The sequence below is a fragment of the Podarcis cretensis genome, assembly GCF_951804945.1.
Source record: "Podarcis cretensis genome assembly, chromosome: 2".
Classification (NCBI taxonomy): domain Eukaryota; kingdom Metazoa; phylum Chordata; class Lepidosauria; order Squamata; family Lacertidae; genus Podarcis; species Podarcis cretensis.
In genome coordinates, this window is record NC_137171.1 from 64,601,258 (window position 1) to 64,624,145 (window position 22,888).

Here is a 22,888-nt window from a genome sequence, read left to right on the forward strand (position 1 = left end):
GCGATTCCTTGCATACGAGTGACAGCTAACATCAAACGAAACACCATAGACAAACTTCACATCTTTTCGTAGCCAGTGAAAGGCCTCCTCTTCAGCTGATGGTCATTAAGTGATGCCATCAGGTGATGAGATGCCCACTGATCCCTATGCATGTGTGAATCCATCCTAAACACAAGAAGTGCAACCCACAACAGTAAAGTTAGTGGGAATGTTGCCATTTATTCCAGTTGGGCATGCTTTACCTGGATAATGGGAGCTGTGGACTGGTGTTCCTGGGTAACTGCCAGGCCCCCAGCCATCCATAGAGCCCATCACTGACACCTGCCCTGTCTTGCCCCTTTGAACCCCCCCCCCCAAGTCAGCAGTACTGGTGGCTGGGTCAAACCACCATTTAAATCCTTCACAATGTGGGAAGCCATCCAAAAATGTTTAATTTGGAACTGTTTAATTGGCTCTTTTGATTGTATTGTGATTTGGCATTGTATTGATGTGGCCTCCATTGGATTTTTATTAATGAAAAATTAATAATAATAATTAATAAAAATAAAAATCCCTCACAATGGCACAAACATAGCACTGCAGCAGGGCATAGTGAAGAATTAAAATGACAGCTAGACCCAGGCACCCAGCACTGTCCAGAGCAATGCAGATGCTGCTTCTGTGTGGCACTGTCACCAGGTAAAGTCACCAGAGCCTCCCAAGAGGAAACACTTTGTCTAAGTGCCACCTGAAACTGGAACCAGCCATACCAGAGTGAACAGAGATCACGTGAACATAAACCAACGAGGTTTATTTCCAAGTATGTTTGCAATGTGAATCATACTTACTTAGAAGTCAGCCCAACTGCAATTAATGAGACTACCTTTCAAACAACAACAACCGCAAACAGCAGCAACAAGGTATTTAGATTTATAGACTACTTTTCAGGCAACATACCTTCACAACAATGATTAAAATGTTTTGAACAAATTAAAAGCACACAACACAGTTACAATCCACATCGAACAATCCATAGCATCTAGTACAAATAAAAATACCGAAATGCAGGGTAGAGAGGAGAAGAAATCCAACCAAAAGATGAGTTTTTAACTGGTAGTGAAAGCTCACAGATCTTATCTGGAAGGAAAATAAGTTCCATAGTTGGGTGGTCTGTAACAAAAATGCCCTTTTTTGGATTGCAACACACCAAATTCCAAGCAAATGTAGCACAATCATCCTCAACAGATCTCACCTTTTTCAGTCTCATTCCTGATAAAGGTCATCCAGTAAGGTGACCAAGGCTGATTTGGACCTGAACCCAGGCTGGTATATCCTTCAAGAGTATCTGAAGCTGAATGGCAAACTACCATGTCAGGAAGAAGATATTAGTGACTAGGTGGTAGTTGTTCAGTGTCTCTGGATCAAGTATTTTTTTTTTAAGGAGAGGACACAGCTCCACCTCTTTCAAGGCACCGAGCACCCTGCCCTTCTGATGCATTCACCACAAATTGAGCTCACCTGGTCAAGTCCCCTGGCTTGCTTGAACTAGCCATGGCAGACATGGTGTCATGAACTGGCAGGACAATGGGGAGGGGGAATGAGAAGAGGATCACAGTGAGGGGTGTATGCAGGACTGAGACACACAGGGGCAAGCTGGGGATGGAGAAGGAGAGGTTGGTGTAGGAAGTACTCACGGGATGATGGGGGATGACAAGGGGATGGGGGCCAGTGCAGCAGGACCCATCACCAGAGGGGGCCCTGTCTCCACGAACAAGGCAGGCTTTGAGGTATAGGGAGAAGTAAGCAGGGCACTCCAAGAGGCTGAAGCAGGCAAGGCCCCATAGCCCAACTCTCTAGCTGGCCAGCTGGGGCTCGCTAGCCCTGGGAGAAGGTGTGTGATTCCTCAGCTGGAATAGGCTTGGAGCAGGTGAGGGCCACATGCCTCATCAAGCCCAGATGTTGCAATCAGCATGCAAAGTATAAAAGGGCAACAGAGCTGAGGTGCTCTGTCTGCTCAACTGCCCATGTGGACCTTGAGTTGGATGCTCCTGGATTGCCATGGGGCTGTGCTTTGGGTTTGACTCGGGACTGTATCCTGACTGCTGGACTTGGCTACTTGGATTGACCCTGAACCTTGTTTCCTGACCTTCAGATTTTGGACTTTGCTTGTGTGGATGGACCCTCGGACTTTGAATATGGCACACTGACTTGCTGCCAGGTAGGGCAGAGGTTCAGAACACACTGGTTAAGGAGGCATATAGTAGGCCACACCATCTCAAGTGTTTTGTCCACACTCTTAGGCCTCAAAGACTAATCACACAAAACTGGTCCTGATAGTGGACTGGACACCTCATTTGGACTTGCTTCAACCATGAAGTCAGCATAGACATAAGCTTCTTTATCCCCAAAGTGCCATACCATACAAGCTTGCTGCAGCAAGCATCCATGGGCGCCAACACCCTACAGCTCTGCCAGATGACTACTTGAGGAGGCAATGGAGGCAGTAAATAACACCTTCTTCCCTGTCCTTGCCACCACACTAATGAGATCGATAGGAACTAGTACATAATAACTACACAATGAGATCTCCACAGTCTGCACTGCAGCTGTCATCTGACTTTCTTCTTTGCCCAAATTTCACCTAAAAACCAGCGTTGGAAAGGTTCCTCTGAAACAATCGTGAAAATTATCCTCTTCATTTTACCATTCCATATCAAGTCCAGGGCATCGATATGATCACCAGCACTGCCACCTAGTAACTTCCCCAGGGTTTGCAAGAATCCATTGGATTCCAGAAGTCTCTGACACTTCTTTATTGGGCCCTCCACCCCTGCAGGGGAGTAGCAGCCACCAATCTGTATTACACTAGACAATGGTTTGACCAAGACAACCTTAAAAAAGTAAAGGTAAAGGGACCCCTGATAGTTAAGTCCAGTTGCGAACGACTCTGGGGTTGCAGCGCTCATCTCGCTTTACAGGCCAAGGGAGCTGGTGTTTGTCCACAGACAGTTTTTCTGGGTCATGTGGCCAGCATGACTAAGCTGCTTCTGGTGCAATGGGAACACTGACACCAGAGCAGCACACGGAAATGTAATTTACCTTCCCCCCCAGAGCAGTACCTATTAATCTACTTGCACTTTTGGCGTGCTTTTGAACTGCTAGGTTGGCAGGAGCTGGGACTGAGCAATGGGAGCTCACCCCGTCACGGGGATTCGAACCGCCGACCTTTTGATCAGCAAGCCCAAGGCCACCCGCTTTCTTTGACCAAGACAACCTTAACCCCCCTCAAATTCAGAGCCCCGCTTCCTGCCCTAGCGCAAAGAGCACTAGCAAAATAAAGAACATTCTCTGCAGTATGTGTTAGGTCAGTGACATATTGAGAGACATATTTCCATGGCAGCCATGCAGCCCGGAACTGGTCCTATCAAGGAAGCCCTTGCATCTAGCTGTAATCCTGGTACCAGGATGAATATTTTTAAATAAATAAATAGTAATGATCAAAGTACAATTATGGATTCCTTACAAATAATAGCAACAGCTGTTTATCAAACTACTTGAAATAACATCTCTGTTAAATAAAGCAAATTTACCAGCCCCGCCCCCCAGACTGTCTTGCAGGATTGGGTTCAATGTTTGTCATACTCAGATTAGATCCACAGAAAATAATAGACATTACAAACTTAGGTCCATTAATGTCAATGGGTCTACTCTGAGTAGAACTAAAGTGGAGAATAACTTGCAGACATTTGACTATTCTAGACCCTTATAAACACATAATGCATCAATGTAATCTTTCCATTCTGAGAAGAATTTATAGGTAAATGTGGTCTGTGCAGTGATTTCCCTTCCCTTGTAATTCCTTTGTCAACACTGATGTCTGAGAATTTTTTTTTTTAATATAGTGCTTATGGGCTCTAAGAGACAGCAATGACTTCTTAGCTGCACACAACAGTGGCACTCCTTTAGAAGACTGTTTTGTTTACTGACAAAAGGTGTTATGTCAGAACTCTGAAATCCACATAAATGTGGAAGAGTGAGATGAATTAGTCTCAGGCTGCATACACACATTTCATTCTAGAATCAATGGAGTGAGTACTTGTTATTGTTTTTGTGTAGTCCACACACAACTGAGATCTGATACATATTGTTTGCCCCTGAAAAGTGCTTTTTGAGAAAATAAATTCCAAAAATAAAAGCTTGTTGCAGGTTGATTTTGCATTACCCTGCAGTTTGTCTGTCCTGGCAATGGAGGAGGGGTATCTCCTCACCTGCCCAATGGGGCTGTGGGTGGGCACATACCAAGCTTGCAATTATCACTTCTTTTTCATTCACCCGGGGCATGTGCAAGCATGGATAATGTAATCAAGGGGTGGGTTTTCAAATGCTCATCAAGTAATCACACTGAACCTTGTAGACAGCAAGATCTTGGAATCAATCTAGATTGAAAGCACTGTGTTAAGGATGAATATGAATGATTCCAGATTGAGAAAAACTATATTTTGTGCAACAAATTGGTTAGTATGTACATAGCCTCAGTCTCGCCCTTCATTTGTGCCACTGACTGCTGCTGAAAAATATGAATCCCACTGATTTTAAAATCCATATTGGCACAATATCTTTATTCGGCCAACTCAAATGTCCCAAAATAGTCTGCAAGCTTTCCGATTCTCATAAATCTGGTGTGATGAAGCCAGCACACCATTTTGTGATTTTTGGGTTGACCTAATGAAAATATTGGCCTGGAAAGTTTCTTATGGGCCAGCTTGGCTTTTTACTTTCTTGACTGATTTTGAAGGTGACTGTGATAGATGGAGCAGAACGGAAGGGGCTGGTTCAGTTTATTTCCAGATATAGCCTTATGAGATTGGAGAGCAGGTGGTGGGTGGAAAAAGGAGCCATGCTTTACTTTCTTGGCCAACATGATTCATAATGAGTCTGTCATTTTCTTCTATTGGGGTTTGTTTTGTATGTGAATATGCACTATTTCCAAATCCCTCCATTTTTAGAATCCCGAGAGGCCGAGAGACTTTTGTGACCTTAATTCTACTTGACAGTCCTTAAAAGAAGGCGTTTGCTTCTACAAGATGGAGAAGCATTGTGTTTCCCTTCGATACCTCACTACTCCACGAATAAATTGTTTGCTTGGAAACCCACTCAGCATTTGTTCAAGAACAACAACAATAAAAAATGTGTGAGCATTCTGGGGTATAAGAGGCAGCACTTTAATATCTGTTTTCACATATCTGATTTCCACATCCAAATTTAAACTTCTGGTAAAATGCGATAAACTGTGGAGAGGAAAACAGGCTCCTGAGTGAAGAGTTTGTATCTACCCTGTCAAGCAACAGACCATCAAATGTGATGTCCAGCTTTAGGGAGCTTTACTGTGAAGGGGATTGGCCAGCCCCAAATTTGAATTCAGGGAATATGATGATCCTGAACCTTTCCCTTTAGAATGTTTGATCTTTGAAAATGAATTTTAATATATTCCAAGATGGAAGCAGCTTCCTCTTGTGTCCATCCTCCGCCTCTCCTTTTTCTGCTTGGAGGCACTAAATGAACTGTGTTGGTTTTTAACAGAACTAGAGGCTTTCTCTCTCCTCAAACCCACTAGGACATTAATAAGAAAAATGATGGGAGGCCTGGCTTGTGTGGGAGGCAGCAGCAGGAATTTCCCCTTAAAATGCCGCTCTCACCCTGCTGAATGGCCCTGAGTTACATATATTCATACTCCCATTGATTTTCCTTTTTTTCTGGAGGGTGGGTGGACATTGCCGCGATTGCACAGCTTCCTTTGAAATGTGTGCTGCTAATGAAAACAAACATGGAAGGGAGTTCGTCTTGGGAGTCATCTATTGGTGTATCTTGGGCTGCCGCCGCCGGCTTGCATCTGAAGACAATGTGCAATGATTGATGGCACTGCAAGAGCTGCTGTACCATGCATGCACTGCTTTTCGTTTCGGCAAACCCTTTCTAACTATTTCTCCTTTTCCTTAGAAGAAAAGAAGGCTGAAACTCCTCAGCTTTCTGAAGGCCGTTCTACAAATTTAGCCTTTTCCTTTTTCCCTTTTTTTTTTTAAAGATGTCTGTGGAATGGGATATGAGAGTGAATCTGTCAGTCAAGATGGTTTATTTTGTACTGATGCAACAGAGACACATTTGTTTGCTGTCAACGCAACATATTTACATGATGCAATGCGTTAGCTAAGTAAGTGGCTTACACAGTGCAAGATATCACATGAATAATTGTCTATATATAATGCATTTTGTTCTGAAGAGCACATCCTCTCCTTTCTCTCTCTCTCCCTATCTTTCTCTCAGTCATCTCCCTCTTGAAGACTATGTGGTGGTTTTGGAAGGGGAGATGTCCAGCATATTGGAACTTAGTCATTAGGCTCTCTAATTATCTGAAAGTTTGGCAATATTAAGATTGTGATCAACAAAATTCTGTGTAGTTCGGCATATATTGCCTTTAGCTGCTTTTGCTAGCAGACTGCCAATGGAAAATAATTTGCCAGTGAAGTATCTTATTTATTGCTGGTATTTTCTGGTGGGATACTTATTAAACTTATAAGAATACAGGGCAATTTATTTAACTATATATATATATATATATATATATATATATATATATATATACACACAGACATACTGCTCAATTGTAGATGGAATGTCTAAGCAGTTAAAAGAGACAGAGTTAAAAACAGGAATTTAAAAATTCAAAAGGATAATTAAAATCTTCAATAAACTAAAACCAGACCAAAAACACATGTTCACTTCTACTATTTATTTAGCAAAATTTAATGAGGCCTAGTTAAGACAGACACGTCTGCTTTAGGACAGAGGGTTGATATTAATGATCACTGGATTAGGCCCCATGGCCTATGATTCCATGAATGCAAACTATTTGATTCCATTCAGGTCCGTAGCTTTCTCATTTTCTAATATGTAAACAGTCACGTCTTCGGCAATGAGAGTCAATGCCTGTTACTTTACATGTCAGAAAATAGTGACCTGTGAATTTTCAGTAATTTGTTGATCTCAGCCTACGTAAAATCTGTGTACATCCATGTGCTTTGTACCTGTCAGTTATCAATTTTAGAGATAATCATGGATATTTTATGGAGAGGCATCACAGATATTTTATGGACAGAAGGAAGCATGAGAGTTAATAAGCCATTGAAATGTGCTCAGCCATGAGACACTTTACTATGTACTTTTTCCAGTATCCCCCCCAGCAAGTTTTTAATAATAATAATAATAATAATAATAATAATAATAATAATATTATTTATATCCCACCCATCTGGCTGTTTTCCCCAGGCACTCTGGGTGGCTTTCAATAAAATATTAAAAATACAACAAAACACCAGACATTAAAAACTTCCCTAAACAGGGCTCCCCACCCCCTGCAGTGGTTGGTTACTTATTTGTACAAATGTAGCCTCACATTTAACTGGCTCAGAAAACATAATCAAACATTATCTCTTCAGCTAGGCATCTTGCCTTTTTTGTAGGCTCTCACCCTGTGATTCCCCCCCCCCCTTATGCATAGGTTATCAATTATTTCACCAGGTTTTCTAATGCTGATTTATCCAGATTCTTTGGGGCATTTTTGAATCACAGCCAGAATTTGAAATCATTCAAAATCCCCTCCCCCCTCTCTCTCTCTGTGTGACAGAGAGCGAGAGAGTGAGAGAGAGAGGGTGAGAGGGTAAGAGGGTGGAGGAAAAGGAATGACTTAGATTGTAGTCCTGAACATCCTTGCTTGCAAGTAAGTTCCACAGAAAGCAATGGAACTCATTTCCAAGCAAGTGCGTTTGGAATTCTGTTAGAAGCTTTGAAAAGATGATCCCATTAAACACAACACTCAAGGTGACAAATGGAAATAACTTTCCCATTGCCACAGTGCCAGTGAAAGTACAAAGGACAGTAAGAGCAGGAAGTCAGCTTGTAAAGACAACTAATCAGAATAACAACACATTAAAAGTAAGGGGGGAGGGGACGATGACGATGATTTAGGGAACTTTTCCTCACAGCACAATCCTTTGGGAAACAACCATAGATCAGTGGTAACATCTGTCTTGCATCCAGAAGGTTCCAAGTTGAACCTCCAGCATCTCCCTGTAGGGCTTGGAGTCAGCCCGGTCTGAATTTCTGGAGAGCTGTTGCTAGCCTGTGCAGATAATATTGAGCCTAGAGAGGCCAACCGGTCGGACTTGATATAAGGTGCCCTCCCTGTAGAATGCCCTCCCTTAAGATGCCAAGGAGATAAAGAATTACACAACTTTTAGAAGACATCTGAAGGCAGCCCTGTATTGGGAGGTTTTTAATGCTTTATTTTTTAATTATGCTTTTAAACATGCTGTAAGCCACCCAGAGTGGCTGGGTAAACCCAGCCAGATGGGTGGGGTATTATTATTATTAATTAATTGATTGATTAGGGCAGATTCCTATGTTGCTAACCATGCTTATGCAGAAGGAAGGCCCATTGCCTAACAAGTGCAGTTATGGCTGTAGCTTTAGTACCAGATGTAAACAGGCTAGAAAACTGGTCTTCACTGGTCTTTTAAAGCACCTAGATTTGGAGAAATGAAACAGTTCCATTCCGACATATAGGAATCCTAATTCGAAATTAACATTTATTCATATTCTGATCTCTCTGATTCTCAAATCACTTGGCGGCAGGTAAAAAAATAATGATCTTTCCGTTGTATTAGCCCACACCTTGCAGCTCATTTTTATAAGGAGGCTTTGTGTATTTGCTCTGAAATGTCTGTGTATACTAGCATGGTATGGATGGACAGAAAGGTAGAGAACTTTCTGCTGCTTTTATTCCATTAGTGGACATTGACAAACGTCCACATTCTGATGCTGGGAATGTTACTCTTTCTTGACCAAATCTCATGAGGATAGGGGGGTTCATCCTATAAAGCTATCTGTCCAAGCCTTTTGCAGGGACTTGTGGCTGCTGCAGTGCTCTGCCTCTTCCAAATGCTTTCATTACAGAGTTGAGTCATTTTGTGGAGAGAGCAACAAATCCTCCCGCCCCTAGTACTACATTGCACAGATTGAATAGATGTCTGCAAATGAATGTGAAAGCTACTTTCCTCTTATCCTTTGACTCTTCCGACAACGCAGGCTATTGAGGGGCTTGTCATGGGCACTGGACTAACAAAGGGACAACCAAGGACAATTCTGAACCTTTACCTTACCACTCTTAATCCCAAAGGAGATGCTTGAGATTGCAAAAGACCAATACGGCTACTATTGCCCACCATGGAAAATACTCAGTCCACAACATAAATGCTTTTCCAGGTTTCTTTTGATGCCATGTGGATGACTGCATAGCACCAGACTTAACATCTGTACATGTCTTTGTCTTGGAAGACAAATATGATTGGTAATAGTTTTTAAAGTTTTCAGTAAAGTTTGTAAAACAGAAAAGAAAAAAGAAATTATTATTATGATTATGATTATGATTATTATTTAAAACGATCATACGATATGGCCTGTTTGTATAGAATTGTCTACTCCAACTGGCAGCAGATTTCTGAGGTTTTGGACAGAGAGCTTCCCCATAACATGCTACATGATTCTATAAACTGGAAATGTCAGGGGTGGAACCTGAGACCTTCTATATGCAAAACATGTGCTTTGCTACAGAACTAAGACCCCTCTCTTTTATGACCACCACCATCTGCCCTGAGTCATTCAAGATTAAGAACAAGTTGATGACCCTGGTGCTCTAGTACAGGGGTCTGCAACCTTTTCCAGCCATGGGCCGGTCCACCGTCCCTCAGATCATGTGGTGGGCTGGACTATTTTTTTTTTGGGGGGGGGAATGAAAAAATTCCTATGCCCTACAAATAACCCAGAGATGCATTTTAAACAAAAGCACACATTCTACTCATGTAAAAAAACCAGGCAGGCCCCACAAATAACCCAGAGATGCATTTTAAATAAAAGGACACATTCTACTCATGTAAAAACACACTGATTCCTGGACCGTCCGTGGGCCGGACAGAGAAGGCGATTGGGCCGCATCTGGCGCACGGGCCTTAGGTTGCCTACCCCTGCTCTAGTAGGAGCAAGTGTGGTGACCATTACAGAAGTTTGGACAGCAGCTCAGTGCAGGGCTTGAAAGCTCTCCAGAGATATTGGGATGGTGGCTTTTGGAAGGAAATTATGGTAGCCTACATAGGCTTTTGGACTGATCTAACTGACTAGTTTTTATATCTTACAGGAACCTAAGACGGATAAAAAAAATGACCAAATCGGCCACATTAGTTTTTCTGTGCTGCATTGTGAGCAATTCAGCCAGGGACATGGTTAGGGTCAGACCCCAAATCTCCTCTTCCTCTTTTAAAACTGATTTTTTAAAATATATTTACTGTGCTTACAGAGTGGTTCGGTGTGTTGCAAACTGTGGTGCTGAGGAGACCCCAGCCAATTCCTATCTTAAATTTGCCCAGAGGTACTCTATGCATTTATCCAAATATCTGCCATTACCCTGCTTCCGAGATCTATTAAGCACCTAGTAACACCCCTGTATTAAGCCAATTTCTTGGGAGAAACCTGTTCACATCAATCTTCTGCAGGACTTTATAGATTCCCTTATCATTTAAAAATTGTCAAAGGGATTCTCAGAAATCCTGTCGACTAATTGAGACAGAAGAAGCAAACAGAGAGAGAGATCAAGAGCTCTTGTTAACTCAAGTGTGGAAGAGAAGTGTTAGTGCCGTTTTATTATGTACTCTATAGAAATTACACGTTTAAAATTATTTTTTCTTTATTGTGATGAATATTTCAAATGTGAATTTTTTAAAAAATATAACATAAAAGACAAACATGGGATTAAATTATGGACTGTACATAATAGAAGAGGTCAATAATAATAATAATATTTTTTTAAAAATAGGGGTTTAAGCTCTTTTAGGCAAAGACTAGGCTAGAGCAGAAATATAATAACCCCCCCCCCACCCCTTAGTGTGTACAAAGCATTCCTTTAAGCAACAGTAATGGGGGCATGGTGTTAGACACATGGTCCTGGAAACCTCTCTTGCTGTCTTACTTACAAATTCCACTGCAATGTTATCCAGCACTGCAGAGGTACAATGAACAGACTGGCTATCTGGAATCTCGGCTGCATTTTTATGTCCCAAGTGCAAGAGTAATGCTTTTTCTTTTCTCTACTTTTTTTTTTAAAAAAAAGTTTATTTCTAGCGAGATTCCAAAAAAAGCAGATCGCTATACTCTTGTGTTAAATAGAAATGGAAATTAACATGCTAATATGGCAGCCTCTCATCCGTCAGAAGTGTGTTTGCAATGGAAATCAACAAGATGCAGGAAAATGATAGCTAAAGTAGTTAAGTGTATCCAACAGGTTCTTTGAACAGCCAGGAAGTTGGAGTTTACCAACCAATACTATTCTGCTAAGTGCAAACTCATCACTACAGGAAAGGCCTAATCTATGTATAACAGGTTCTGTGAATCTGAGGGACTGCTTTTTGGTGCAATGTAGCCTCAGATACTACTTTCTCTTGGAAGTCCAAACCAACCAACCAACCAACCAACCAACCTTCCTACTAACTTCAGGGAAAGTTGCTTCTAATTTATTTCAGCACAAAAGAGCTAAGAATCAAGCTTAGTCCTATTTAATGAACTTTAAAGATGCACCAGTACCCATCTTCCTCAATGCACAACCCAAATTATGTCTGTGATATGACCAGTCACTTTAAAATATGGATTGGATATTCATTGCTTAGATAGATCATTTATGGACTTATTTTAGACAGTGACAATATAAATGAGACTGAATGAAAATAGCACTTTTTAAAAATTACCGTATATATTTGTAAGCTCACATTGATATTCGTCTCAATACATCATGAGCACCTTGTATGGACAACCAGGATCAGTGATTGTATCTGTTAGGCAGGTAGGCGTTCAGATGTATCACTCTCTGTATTAATTAGCAGCAAAGTTTTGCACTTTGCATTGAGGATACTATAAAGGAGAGCACTTGTGCTCTAACAATACCTAGACTTCGTAGAGTTCTGCCTGTAATGCTGTTGGTAGACAAGACTTGGTAACCCTACAATTCTATGATTTGTCAAACATAAATGCCATTTTCCATTCCCTTTTAGCCTCAGCCTAGCTATATATTGAAACTGTTGCAGCCTGCAAAGGCTGGCTCATATACAAGGATACTGATGTCCAAACTTCTTCCATGAAAGGCCCGTTTGAATCAAATTCTTTCAAAAATACTCTGAGCGTAACAGAGGCAAATATTATATTGGCAATATCATAATGTTTGCAATCACATACCAGATGCTATTTGTCCCTACAGATTTGGAAGGTTTTAATGGCTTACAGAAGGCCTTATGTTTCAACAGAAGCTTAGCTTTCATCTCTCATGTAATTGCTGTATATGCTTTCCCCTCCCTTTTTTATTTTCATATTGCAGACTGTGTGTTGACGCAGTATGGGCTCTTACTTCAATCCTAAGCTACTTGGGTTTGACAGGTCGGTGGGGAGAGGAGGCATACAATGCTATCTAATGCACTGCACATTTCTGTTCTATCATGGCTTATTGGATTACTAGGTTGTTGCATTTTTAACATCACATATCACTCTGCAGGTATAATTGGTTTTTATTAACTTTCCAAATAGCCCTTAATTCACTACACTAAAATCTCAAATGATTGGGCTGAAGATGAGCATCATGGTGGTGGAAGGTACAAGAGACAGGAAGAAACTCTTTTCTACAGACACTGTTGCTTTTGGGAATATTTGCAGATGTCAGGTTAAGGTTGCTCCAAGTTCCTTAGACCCAGAAGGGTAGTTGTGGCAAATATCTAAAAATGCCAGCGTAAAGCTGTGTAACATCAGCTGCAATCCTGCACCTTCTTACTTGGGAGTAAGCTTCCATTGAACTCAGTAGGGCTGAGTTTGCGTTACAGAATTGTGCTGATACAGTCATTATGAAGTTTCTTTTCCACAACATGCCTGTGAGGTAATTGAACATGGAATGGGCAGGACCTAAAATTCTCAAAGAATAGGAGTCTGAATGCATATGTTTCATATAAAATATGACTTACTCAAAGTGCATGTATTCTAAACTGGAACAAGATGGAAGCATAGGAAAATTTAACTATACATATCCCCTGCTTTTGATTAGTCCTTGGAATGGAGGAACGATCTTTGTTTTCCATCTATTACAGGCCCTGCTATAACTTTAGGTGAAAAGCTTTGTTGTTTCTTTTAGGAGGCTTTGCTGACATTCTAAACTGTTTAGGCACATAATGTTCATCTCTCTTCTTAAATATTGTGCTCTCTCTCTCTCTCTCTCTCTCTCTCTCTCATTTGTTTTGCATTCCAGTGTAACCTCTTCACTGTCCTGCATAGAGATTAGCTTACCACACTCCACGAGGAGATCTACATTTAAGATATTTTCAGTTCAGGGTGAAAGCATATGACACATTTCTGCTGAATTAAGGTTGCAATCCTGTACACAGATAGGCAGTATAAGTCCCACTGAAGTCTATGGCATGCAGGGTTGCATATGCTTTCATTCAGCACTGCATGTGTATGCTTTGTAAATGCAGATTTCCTGTATTATATGACCTCTGGAAGGGCAAATATGTTTCGTACTGGAGGTCTTATTTATTTTATTTTTATTAATTGGAAGAATGAAAAGGCTTCCAACACTGACCTTCTTAGAACAAAGCCAATTAATTCTAACATCTAAGAGATCATAATAGTGCATCTGTAGAAAGAAAGAAAGAAGCATTGCTTTGGCAATATGTCTATATATAAAATGTATCAATATCTATCTATCATTAATTCAGCTTTCTCTGTCAAAACAACATCTTTGCTCTACTAAAACACATGGAGGATGAAGTGGTTCAGTCATGCAACTCAAATGGAGTGTAATACTTCTGAATCCTGCAGGTTGTGAAACAAATATAGGTTTCCAAATATTCGCATATGACACCTCTCATTATCTCAGAAGATTGCATTGTTCATTCTCACACAGCAGGACAGATAACAATTATTTCCTCCCTGTGATTAGTAAGATATTTTGAGAGAAGTATGTGACAGTGCTGGCCAGGTCATTTTGGAGACAGACCCTCACAAATACTGCAATCCCAGACAATTACCTGGCAGTATGTCCCACTGAACTTAGTGAGGTTTACCTCTGAGTAGACATGCACAGGATTTCACTGACATTCTCGTCTTATGATGTGCAAAGTTAACAACAACAACAACCATACAAGAGAACTTTTGTGGAAAGTTTTTCTCAAAGCTGAATTTCATAGCAGCGTATATATATATATATATATTGCTACTAAATCTGTTGGGTATAGTCAGAATAATTCACCTAGCACAAAGTGATTCTGAAAGTTTAATGATGATAGAGGCATAATCACAACATTGCTCTTCTCAACTTGCATCCTTCCCCCCCAAGTCAGAAAATGAAATATTTAGTTTCGTGGAGTACAAGTGCAACCCTCGCCATCACCACTAGTTGTCGCATTCCTACCAGTTTGAGCACCTGGCGTTTTCAGCACTGCGGTTACAGGCAGAGAATGCAGTGCTAATTACACCGAGTAACTCATAAAGCTGTCAGAAGTCCTTATACTCTGAATTAAACAATTAGAAACAGAAAATAACCAGAGAGAGAAAAGTATGTGGGGATATCCCAAAGGAGGACTTTCTTCTCTCAAGCAGGACTCAACGCACATGCCAGATCTTATCATTGCAATCTCAAATACCCATACACCCCTAGCTCAGTGGTTTAGAAAACAGCCTACCTGAAGAATACTATGGTCTCCCAAAGGTAGACTCCAAGTGCATTGAGGTTACACATTTTTTCAGATCGGATGAATTTGTAGTCCACACGTCAGAACAAGCGAATTGGCACTTAGAAACAAAAATAAATAAATAAATACCAGACTGGATAAAATGGTGGAAAATATCCTCTTTGTTAATTTTGTACACAATCCTTGCAGTTAGAGGTGGCGCGGGGAAGAGGAGGCAGTTGAACATAGACGGGCGAGGCGCTGGGATTTCAGGACCCTGGACAGCAAACCACCCCCCACGTTTCAGCACCTTGGAGAGAGAGGGGGGAAATGGACATTTAAACTCCAGCGCTGCTCTCGGTGTTAACAGCTTTGCTTGGATGACCAGATCCCTGCAAAGAAATCTTCCTTCCTTCCTTCCAGTAGGATCCCAGTGCGCGCACCGGGCTTCTGGACCATGCAGAATGCTACGAGAATATATTGGCCATGTGGGGGGAAACTGGGGGTGGGTGGGAGTAAGAAACCCAACGGATAATCTCCTCGGGCGCCCGGGGTGTCTTCCTCAGTTATATCCAAGGGAATTTGCAATCCTCCTTATGCAGTTGCTGCATTGTTCCGGAAACGTTGCTTTCCCGGTGGGTCGACGTTTCGCTGCTGTCGATTCCAGCTTCCCGGGATCTTTTCCCCACGAATAAGTTATTATTGCTGCAGGGAAGGTGTCCCATCGCTCGGGGCGAAAGTGGGGAAGGAAGCTAAGGGCAAGTTTCATGGGGCTGGGATTCCCATGGTGATCAGCGAGGAAGCCGAAGAGGAAAGTCTCTCAGTGATCTCTCGATCCAGTCCATTTTCCTCCTCGCCCCATCTTCACTTCCATAGAACTCGCCGGATCTTGAGACTTTCTTGCTGCATTAATTTACTAAACTAAAAAAAAATAAAAAATGGTGTGTGTGCGGGGGGGGGGGAGGGTTGGAGGAAATGTTTTTCTTTAAAAAAAAGAAAAAGAAAAACCCCAACAATAAGCCTGCCTCTGTAGAGTCCTCGCTCCGCCCACCAACTCGTCTTATTGGCTAGCGAGGTTGAAAAGCTACACTCTGTTGTGCTTGGATCAAACGCCTGTTCTTCGGCAGAGGAAGTTAACCTTTAAAGTGCTGGTGGCTTTTCCTCCCCCTTTTCCTCCTTTCAAAAGCACCGGCTTCTAAAAAGAAGTCTTCCAAATCTCTCTTTGACACGACACACTCCCAACAAATGTAACACAATCGCTGGGTGTCGATCCACGGAGCGATCTGCGCGCTTAACAGCTTTTCTTTTGTTCTCCTCCTCCCTTGACTTTTAAACAGAGTTGGAAATGAAACAGCAGAGAGAGGGAACCCACCAAAGCGAGACAGGTAAGGAAAACTTGTCAGTTTCAGATCACAGAATGAATAGGGCTAAACTTCACCATCTTTTGCTTATCACTAAACGGAAAGCATGCCGATTCCTCCAAATCTAGAAAGAAAGATTCGACTTCTGTATTTTATTTTATTTTAAATTAAAGCCTGAGATTAATAAGAGCTTGAAATTCTGTCTTTAGGGGCTTCTCTGCTTCCTCCACCCAAGCAATTTGATTGATCCTTCTATTTTAAAAATTATTATTAAAATGTGCTCCATGGAACAGACATTTCTACCTGGCTTTCACCTTGCCTCTATTATTCCCATTCAGTCTGGGGCAAAAAAGTAACTTGCTGATATTCAGTTAGGCTTGTTGTCAAGCAGGCGATTCATACACACACACCCTGGCATTTTTATTTTTTTAATAGACCATCTTTGCTCATTCTCCTGGCTTATGCCTGTCTCTGCAGGACAGCACTGGAAATTAATCTACAATATAGTGCTTCCTAAATGTTTAAGAAGGCATTTCCTAAATGTTTAAGAAGGCATACACAGTATTGGTTGTGAAACCGTGTTCACTCTTTCAGATTTCCCCAGACCTTTGAGTGGCATGAACGTCAGCCTGTACTAGCTCTGATGTTTGAAGAATGATGCCCACTTACTTTGATGTGACATCACTAGGTTGCTTGCCCAGTCACAAGTAATTTGCTATTCTTCAATACAGCAAGGGTTATGCATGTAACTTCCATGTGATCCATTAATGACTAAACTGAGAGGGTCCAAGGGAGCCCTAGGCAGTAGGCAATATGTTTTCACAGTTGGATGTCAACTCACTGACAGTAAGGTTGGCAGAACTCTATAACCAAAGAGAAATAATTAAATCAGTGGGACTTAATAGGTTGATTCCTGTTGATTCCCTATATACCAAAGAGACTTCAGTATGCAGTTCAATCCTACGCATATTTACACATAGAAGTAAGTCCCACTGAGTTTGATGGGGAGTTCTCCTATAGGAAGCATATTTTAAATGCCAATGTGTTCTACACTTCAGCAGTGTCTCTAATATTTACAGGCATGCTCCAGCTGAAGTTATGTCCTGTTGAGTCCCTTGGATTTCAGTGGGAGAGATTAAAGTGTTTAACTCTCCTATTTCAAATCACAAGGAGCTGAAGTGCTTAACTTTGTTGGGATTGTGCAGAACTCCCCCCCCCCACCACCACCATAGAGCTTTTTATATTGAATATTATTGCATTTCTTGCAAGCTGCTTAAATCATAGGTAGGTTGTAAATGTTTGTGTAAATAAGTGAATGTCTAAAGGGAAAGGGGCCTATTGAAACAGTTATCCTATTCTTTTTTAAACAACAACAACTTATTTTTATTAAAGATTTCTTGGTTTACAGAAGTATGTGCAATGTCTCTTTTTTCAACTTACATTTTCTACATATCAGTTTCATTTGTTGAGATGTTAGTGTTACATTAGGAAGAAAAGGGGGGAAGAGGTGTTAAAAATAGTTGATCCTGCCCACACTGACAGCACTTTTGATCAAAGGATCTCAAAGGCATGTACTCCTCTACTTTCCCTGGGCCTCTTTACACTTTGCATGACAATTATGCTTGCCCTGGGAATGCAAGTATTCCTCCCAGCAAAGAGGTGAAATGTGTCTAATATATATGTGCTGTTAATAGATGTGCATTTGCATCTTTGTGCCTGGGACTCCCATGTGCATGTGTAATCATTTACACTCGCAGTCCTTGAATGTTGTAAGGATGTGTGTCTGTGTTTGTTGAAAATATAAGTGCCATGTGAGGTGTGTGTGTGTGTGTGTGGGAGCCCTAGGAAGTGCTACACTTCAGAGGCTGTGTGCGTAAGACCATTGTTTTAGTATGTCTCTTGGCCAGATCATTTCCTAATCATTGTGGGTCAGCTACTGACAGCAAACAGCTGATCTCCCTAACAGAGGAAGAGCATTTAGCAATTTTGCCTAGACCCTTAAGGTGAATTTGAGCAGGATTCCTGGATCCATTAACCGTCTCCTGCCCAACTTCCAAAGCTCCAAATATTCCCTTTCCTCCTGAAACTGAAGAAAGATGGTACCAGACAGATATCTGATGGGGGAGCGTTCTATAGCTGTGGATCTGTAATAGAGAAATAAAGAAGCCTCAATTGTTTGCCACTCTATGCTTTATATTTTGGAGTGGGATGGAGTGGGTGGAGATGAAGCAGTGCCAGGGTTGCAGATTGCAAAATGGGGAGTTCCTAAACTGGGGAGGAGGGACATATTCTAAGACATTGGTAGGCAAACTAAGGCCTGGGGGCTGGATCCGGCCCAATTGCCTTCTAAATCCGGCCCATGGATGGTCCGGGAATCAGAATGTTTTTACATGAGTAGAATGTGTGCTTTTATTTAAAATGCATCTCTGGGTTATTTGTGGGGCATAGGAATTGGTTCATATATCCCCCCCCCAGTATATAGTCTGCCCCCCCCCCCAGGTCTGAGGGACAGTGGACAGGCCCCCTGCTGAAGAAGTTTGCTGACCCCTGTTCTAAGATGACAAACTTGCTTTTCTGAGCTAGAGAAATTCTGTTTTCAGGTTCCAGCAATGGCTAGCCAGATGTCTCTGCCTGCCTGAAGGTGTTAGCCAGCCTCTCTTGTATCCACAATCAGTACGCGGAAGATTTGTTTTGCTATTATTGGGGCGGGGGATGACGACGGACTTTATCTAGTATTGTTCTTGTTGCCACCAACAGTAAATGAAGAGAGAGGGGGGTAGCAAGGCAGCATGTGCCTCAAGGAAGAGGGAAGAGACAGACCAGAGAATGAAAGAGTGGGATGTCAGGGAGGAAGATCTAAGGTAGAAGGGAGTGGGGACACAGGGTGGGGCATTAGGACCCTGAGATGGGATCTAAGGGGAAAGAGAACAAGTAGGGTCTGGGCCCCATAAGGGTGTGGTTAAAGGATAAGCAAGAGAGACAGCATGGCCTGTTGATTGGTGAAAGGGCATTGTGTGTATAGGTCTCTAGCATCTCCAGTTAAAAGGATCAAGTGGCAGGTGATGGGAAGGACCCCTCTGCCTGAAACCTGGGAGAACCACTGACAGTCAAAATGGACATGACTGGGCTTGATGTGCAAATAGCCTGAACTTGTAGAAGTCCCTTGCTGGCCATGTATCTTGCTGGCACATCAGTGGAGCTAGTTTGTGATAAGCATTGGGCATGTTGTTCAAAGATTAACAGAAAAGAAGGGGGGGATCCATATCACGCCACTGGATGAGTGAAGCCCTTGCATCTAGCTAAATTACCTCATTGGATCCTGGCCAAATTTTTTTAGAATGGATCATAACTTCAATTGGGGCCTCCTTGTTGTCTCTCTCATGCCTTAAACCCATATCCTTTCCCTTGGATTCTGCAATTACACCAAGGGAATAAAGAAAGAGCAAGGCTGGGATGCAATTACCCAAATTGGACTCAGATGTGGCATTCTTTGTGTGTGTTATTTTTTAAACACTCCTTGAGAGTGAGGCCATTGAGATTCTTCCTTAATACAATGTAAGAAAATGGAGACCATTTCAAGTCCGACTAAATATTTGACCAAAGAAGGAGGTGAGTAACCTTCTTCATCTGGGAAAGCTTGCAGAATTCTGTTTTCTTTGGGGGGGGGGGGAAGAATCTATTTTTTTAGAATGGGTTTAGAATTATGTTATCTTTTCCTGTGACATCTCCTTTTCCCTGCTAAATGAAATATCTAAAAATTATGTTGAAGGTCTCATCATTTAGTGGTATCTGCATATAATTCAAACTAAGTCTCCTAGAAGGGTCATGCACAGACAACACACAAAGTAAGTAAGTAAGTAAGTAAATAGTGATAACATACCAGGAAGGCAAGATATGGAGACATCAAAACGAAAGGTGTTAACATCAAAAGGAACCATCAGAAGTTGCATAAACTTTGATTTACAGTGGTACCTCGGGTTACAGACGCTTCAGGTTACAGATGTTTCAGGTTATAGACTCCGCTAACCCAGAAATAGTACCTCGGGTTAAGAACTTTGCTTTAGGATGAGAACAGAAATCACGTGGTGGCAGCAGGAGGTCCCATTAGCTAAAGTGGTACCTCAGGTAAAGAACAGTTTCAGGTTAAGAACAAACCTCCAGAACAAATTAAGTTCTTAACCTGAGGTACCACTCTACAATGATAGGAATGATAGGAGTGGCCAACACAAGTCTCCTCTAACCATCATTGGCCCCTCATTTGAAGTCATCTAGAACTTTGACGGAATATTGACATTCAGTGTATGATAGAGGGATTTACTGACAATTGGCCGTAAACCTCTCCCAACTCTTTGCCTTTACCAAGTCTGATGCTAGTGTGTAGTCTGGACTCATTTATTCATTTAAAATATTTATATGCTTTCCCTACTACAGCTGTAGTATATATAAAAAACTCAGCAAGAATATTAAACAGCAATTAAAAGAGACAAAAGACACAACGGATAGATATTAATTTAAACTAAATCATGCATGCAAGTGATTGACCTGATCTTTCAAAGGATCTTGCCCACATTCTCTAACTCTACAAATTGAAAATCAACCCTAACAACAGGGCTGTTGTTAAAAGCTGTTAAAAGTACTCTCCTGGAATCATGACTTGAATGGATGCAAATGACTTACCAGCAAAGTGTCACAGTGGGCCACTAAGAGCTCCTATCTCATCACATCAGGCCCTTGATATACAACTCCACTGGACAACTCTGTATGGATGAAATGGTAGTGGAAAAGTAAAAATTCTATGTAAACAAGTTCTAGAAGCAGGTTGTAATGGAAGCTGGTATTGTTGGCAAACAGGTCACCTTGGATGCTAAGTTAAGTCTCTTTCCCATTTTTTATAGTGCCAATGCTGACCTTTCTTCTCAAGAATTCATTCTATACCTGTTGGTTGCCACTCATCTAGTGATCTCTCAAGGGTGGGAGGATGCATCTTGTTATTCTATGGATCTATGGTTTTAAAAAGACATGTCCATTGCCATTTCTGAAAAACGGACTCGGTTTTTTTCTATGTGCACAAATCTTGTGATGCTTCCTTTAATTTTGCTGTTGGAAGAATAATGCCATTATAATGTGATGCAAAGCCCTGTGCCTTTGCCTCTGTCGTTTGATTTCAAATTGCATGGACAAAGAAAAATGGGTCACATCATTGTGGCATCAGGCGATTGACAGGTGGGTGCCTTGTGGAGGGGTGGGGAAGCTAAGCATCCAGTCCACCAGTTGCATCCAGTTCCCCAGCCCTGCATTACACAATGCTTGGCTTTTTAAAAAGGTAAAGTGACCATATTGAAACTACTTTAAAGCATTACTCAAGGACATCTGCTTATAATTTTTATTCATTATTCAACATATCTTCCATCTTTCTTCCACAGAGCTCTGGGTGGCATATACCATTCTCCCCCTTCCCCATTTTATCATAAAAGCAGCACTGTGAGGTAGAAAAGGCTAACAGAGCAGAGCATAGTGAGCTCCATGGCTGAGTGGGGATTTGAACCTGGAACTTCCTGGTCCTAGTCCAACACTCTAACCACCACACTGGCTTAACTGAAATGAAATTTATTATGGCCCCAGACCAGCTTCACATACCATACTAAGTGAACATAAAACACAATAGAAATAAGTTTGAATTAACAATCAAATATAACAACAAACAGGGACCCAGGTGGCACTGTGGTCTAAACCACAGAGCCTAGGACTTGCCAATCAGAAGGTTGGCGGTTTGAATCCCCGCAATGGGGTGAGCTCCCATTGCTCGGTCCCTGCTCCTGCCAACCTAGCAGTTCGAAAGCACCTCAAAGTGCAAGTAGATAAATAGGTACCGCTCCAGCGGGAAGGTAAACGGTGTTTCCGTGTACTGTTCTGGTTCGCCAGAAGCGGCTTAGTCATGCTAGCCACATGACCCGGAAGATGTACGCCGGCTCCCTCGGCCAGTAAAGCGAGATGAGCGCCGCAACCCCAGAGTCGGTCACGACTGGACCTAATGGTCAGGGGTCCCTTTACCTTTGTAACAATAAACAGTACGAATATGACAGCCATTAGAAATGTGGTTTAGGTCTTTGTCACTAAAATATTATCTAGGGTTTGCATTTGAGGCCTTAGTCTTTGTAACAGCACAGCTTGTTCCCTGAGTTTTATGGCAGCCACGCAAAATTTGGCAACCCTTAGCATGATCTCTGGGTCCTTATCCTCTATCAGGGATTTTAAGCATTGAGGTTCGGACCCACTTGGAATTTTCTGTATAACAGGGGTGATAAAGACTGAGCGTAACTGTTCTTGAAGCCATACCGTGCTTTTGAAACAAAATCCAAAGGATTTGGAATGTGTGGAACTGACTCTTCTCAACAACTGCCATTCCAGCAGATCTCTTGTCAGACTGATGTGTCTAAGGAAGATATGCCAGGAGAAAGAAGCTATAGGAAGCTGGTGGTTAACAAACCACAAATTGACTTAAGATGAAGGTTGGGGCTATTGCTAAAAGTGTCATTTCATTTCTACAAAGCACCACTTTCTGAACAGCACAATATTGTTCGCCGTGTAAAAAGATACCCAAGAGCATAAGGATTATAGGAGCATTTACATATGCTTGGAAGCATTTCCTCTTGCAGTAAATCTACCCATGTGCAGGCGTCCCAAAGATTTCCTAGCCAGGTTGCTCTCAGCATAGATGTTTTAATTGTGCCTTGCAACTTC

The 22,888-nt window shown here is 41.8% G+C and overlaps 1 protein-coding gene and 1 long non-coding RNA gene across 4 annotated transcripts in view; one reads left to right on the top strand and one right to left on the bottom strand.

Annotated features, from left to right (window-relative positions):
• GLRA1 (glycine receptor alpha 1) overlaps window positions 1–15,681 on the bottom strand; it is a 92,813-nt gene extending 77,132 nt beyond the window's left edge. For both annotated transcript variants that reach the window (XM_079968290.1, XM_079968289.1), the window contains exon 1: window positions 14,799–15,681. In XM_079968290.1, the coding sequence (XP_079824416.1) occupies window positions 14,799–14,854 (56 nt within the window). In that variant the 5' untranslated portion in view covers window positions 14,855–15,681. The remainder of the gene's footprint in view (window positions 1–14,798) is intronic.
• Window positions 15,682–15,971: 290 nt separating this feature from the next.
• Window positions 15,972–22,888, top strand: part of LOC307211616 — a 136,617-nt gene continuing 129,700 nt past the window's right edge. For both annotated transcript variants that reach the window (XR_013836538.1, XR_013836539.1), the window contains exon 1: window positions 15,972–16,171. This is a non-coding gene — a long non-coding RNA (uncharacterized lncRNA). The remainder of the gene's footprint in view (window positions 16,172–22,888) is intronic.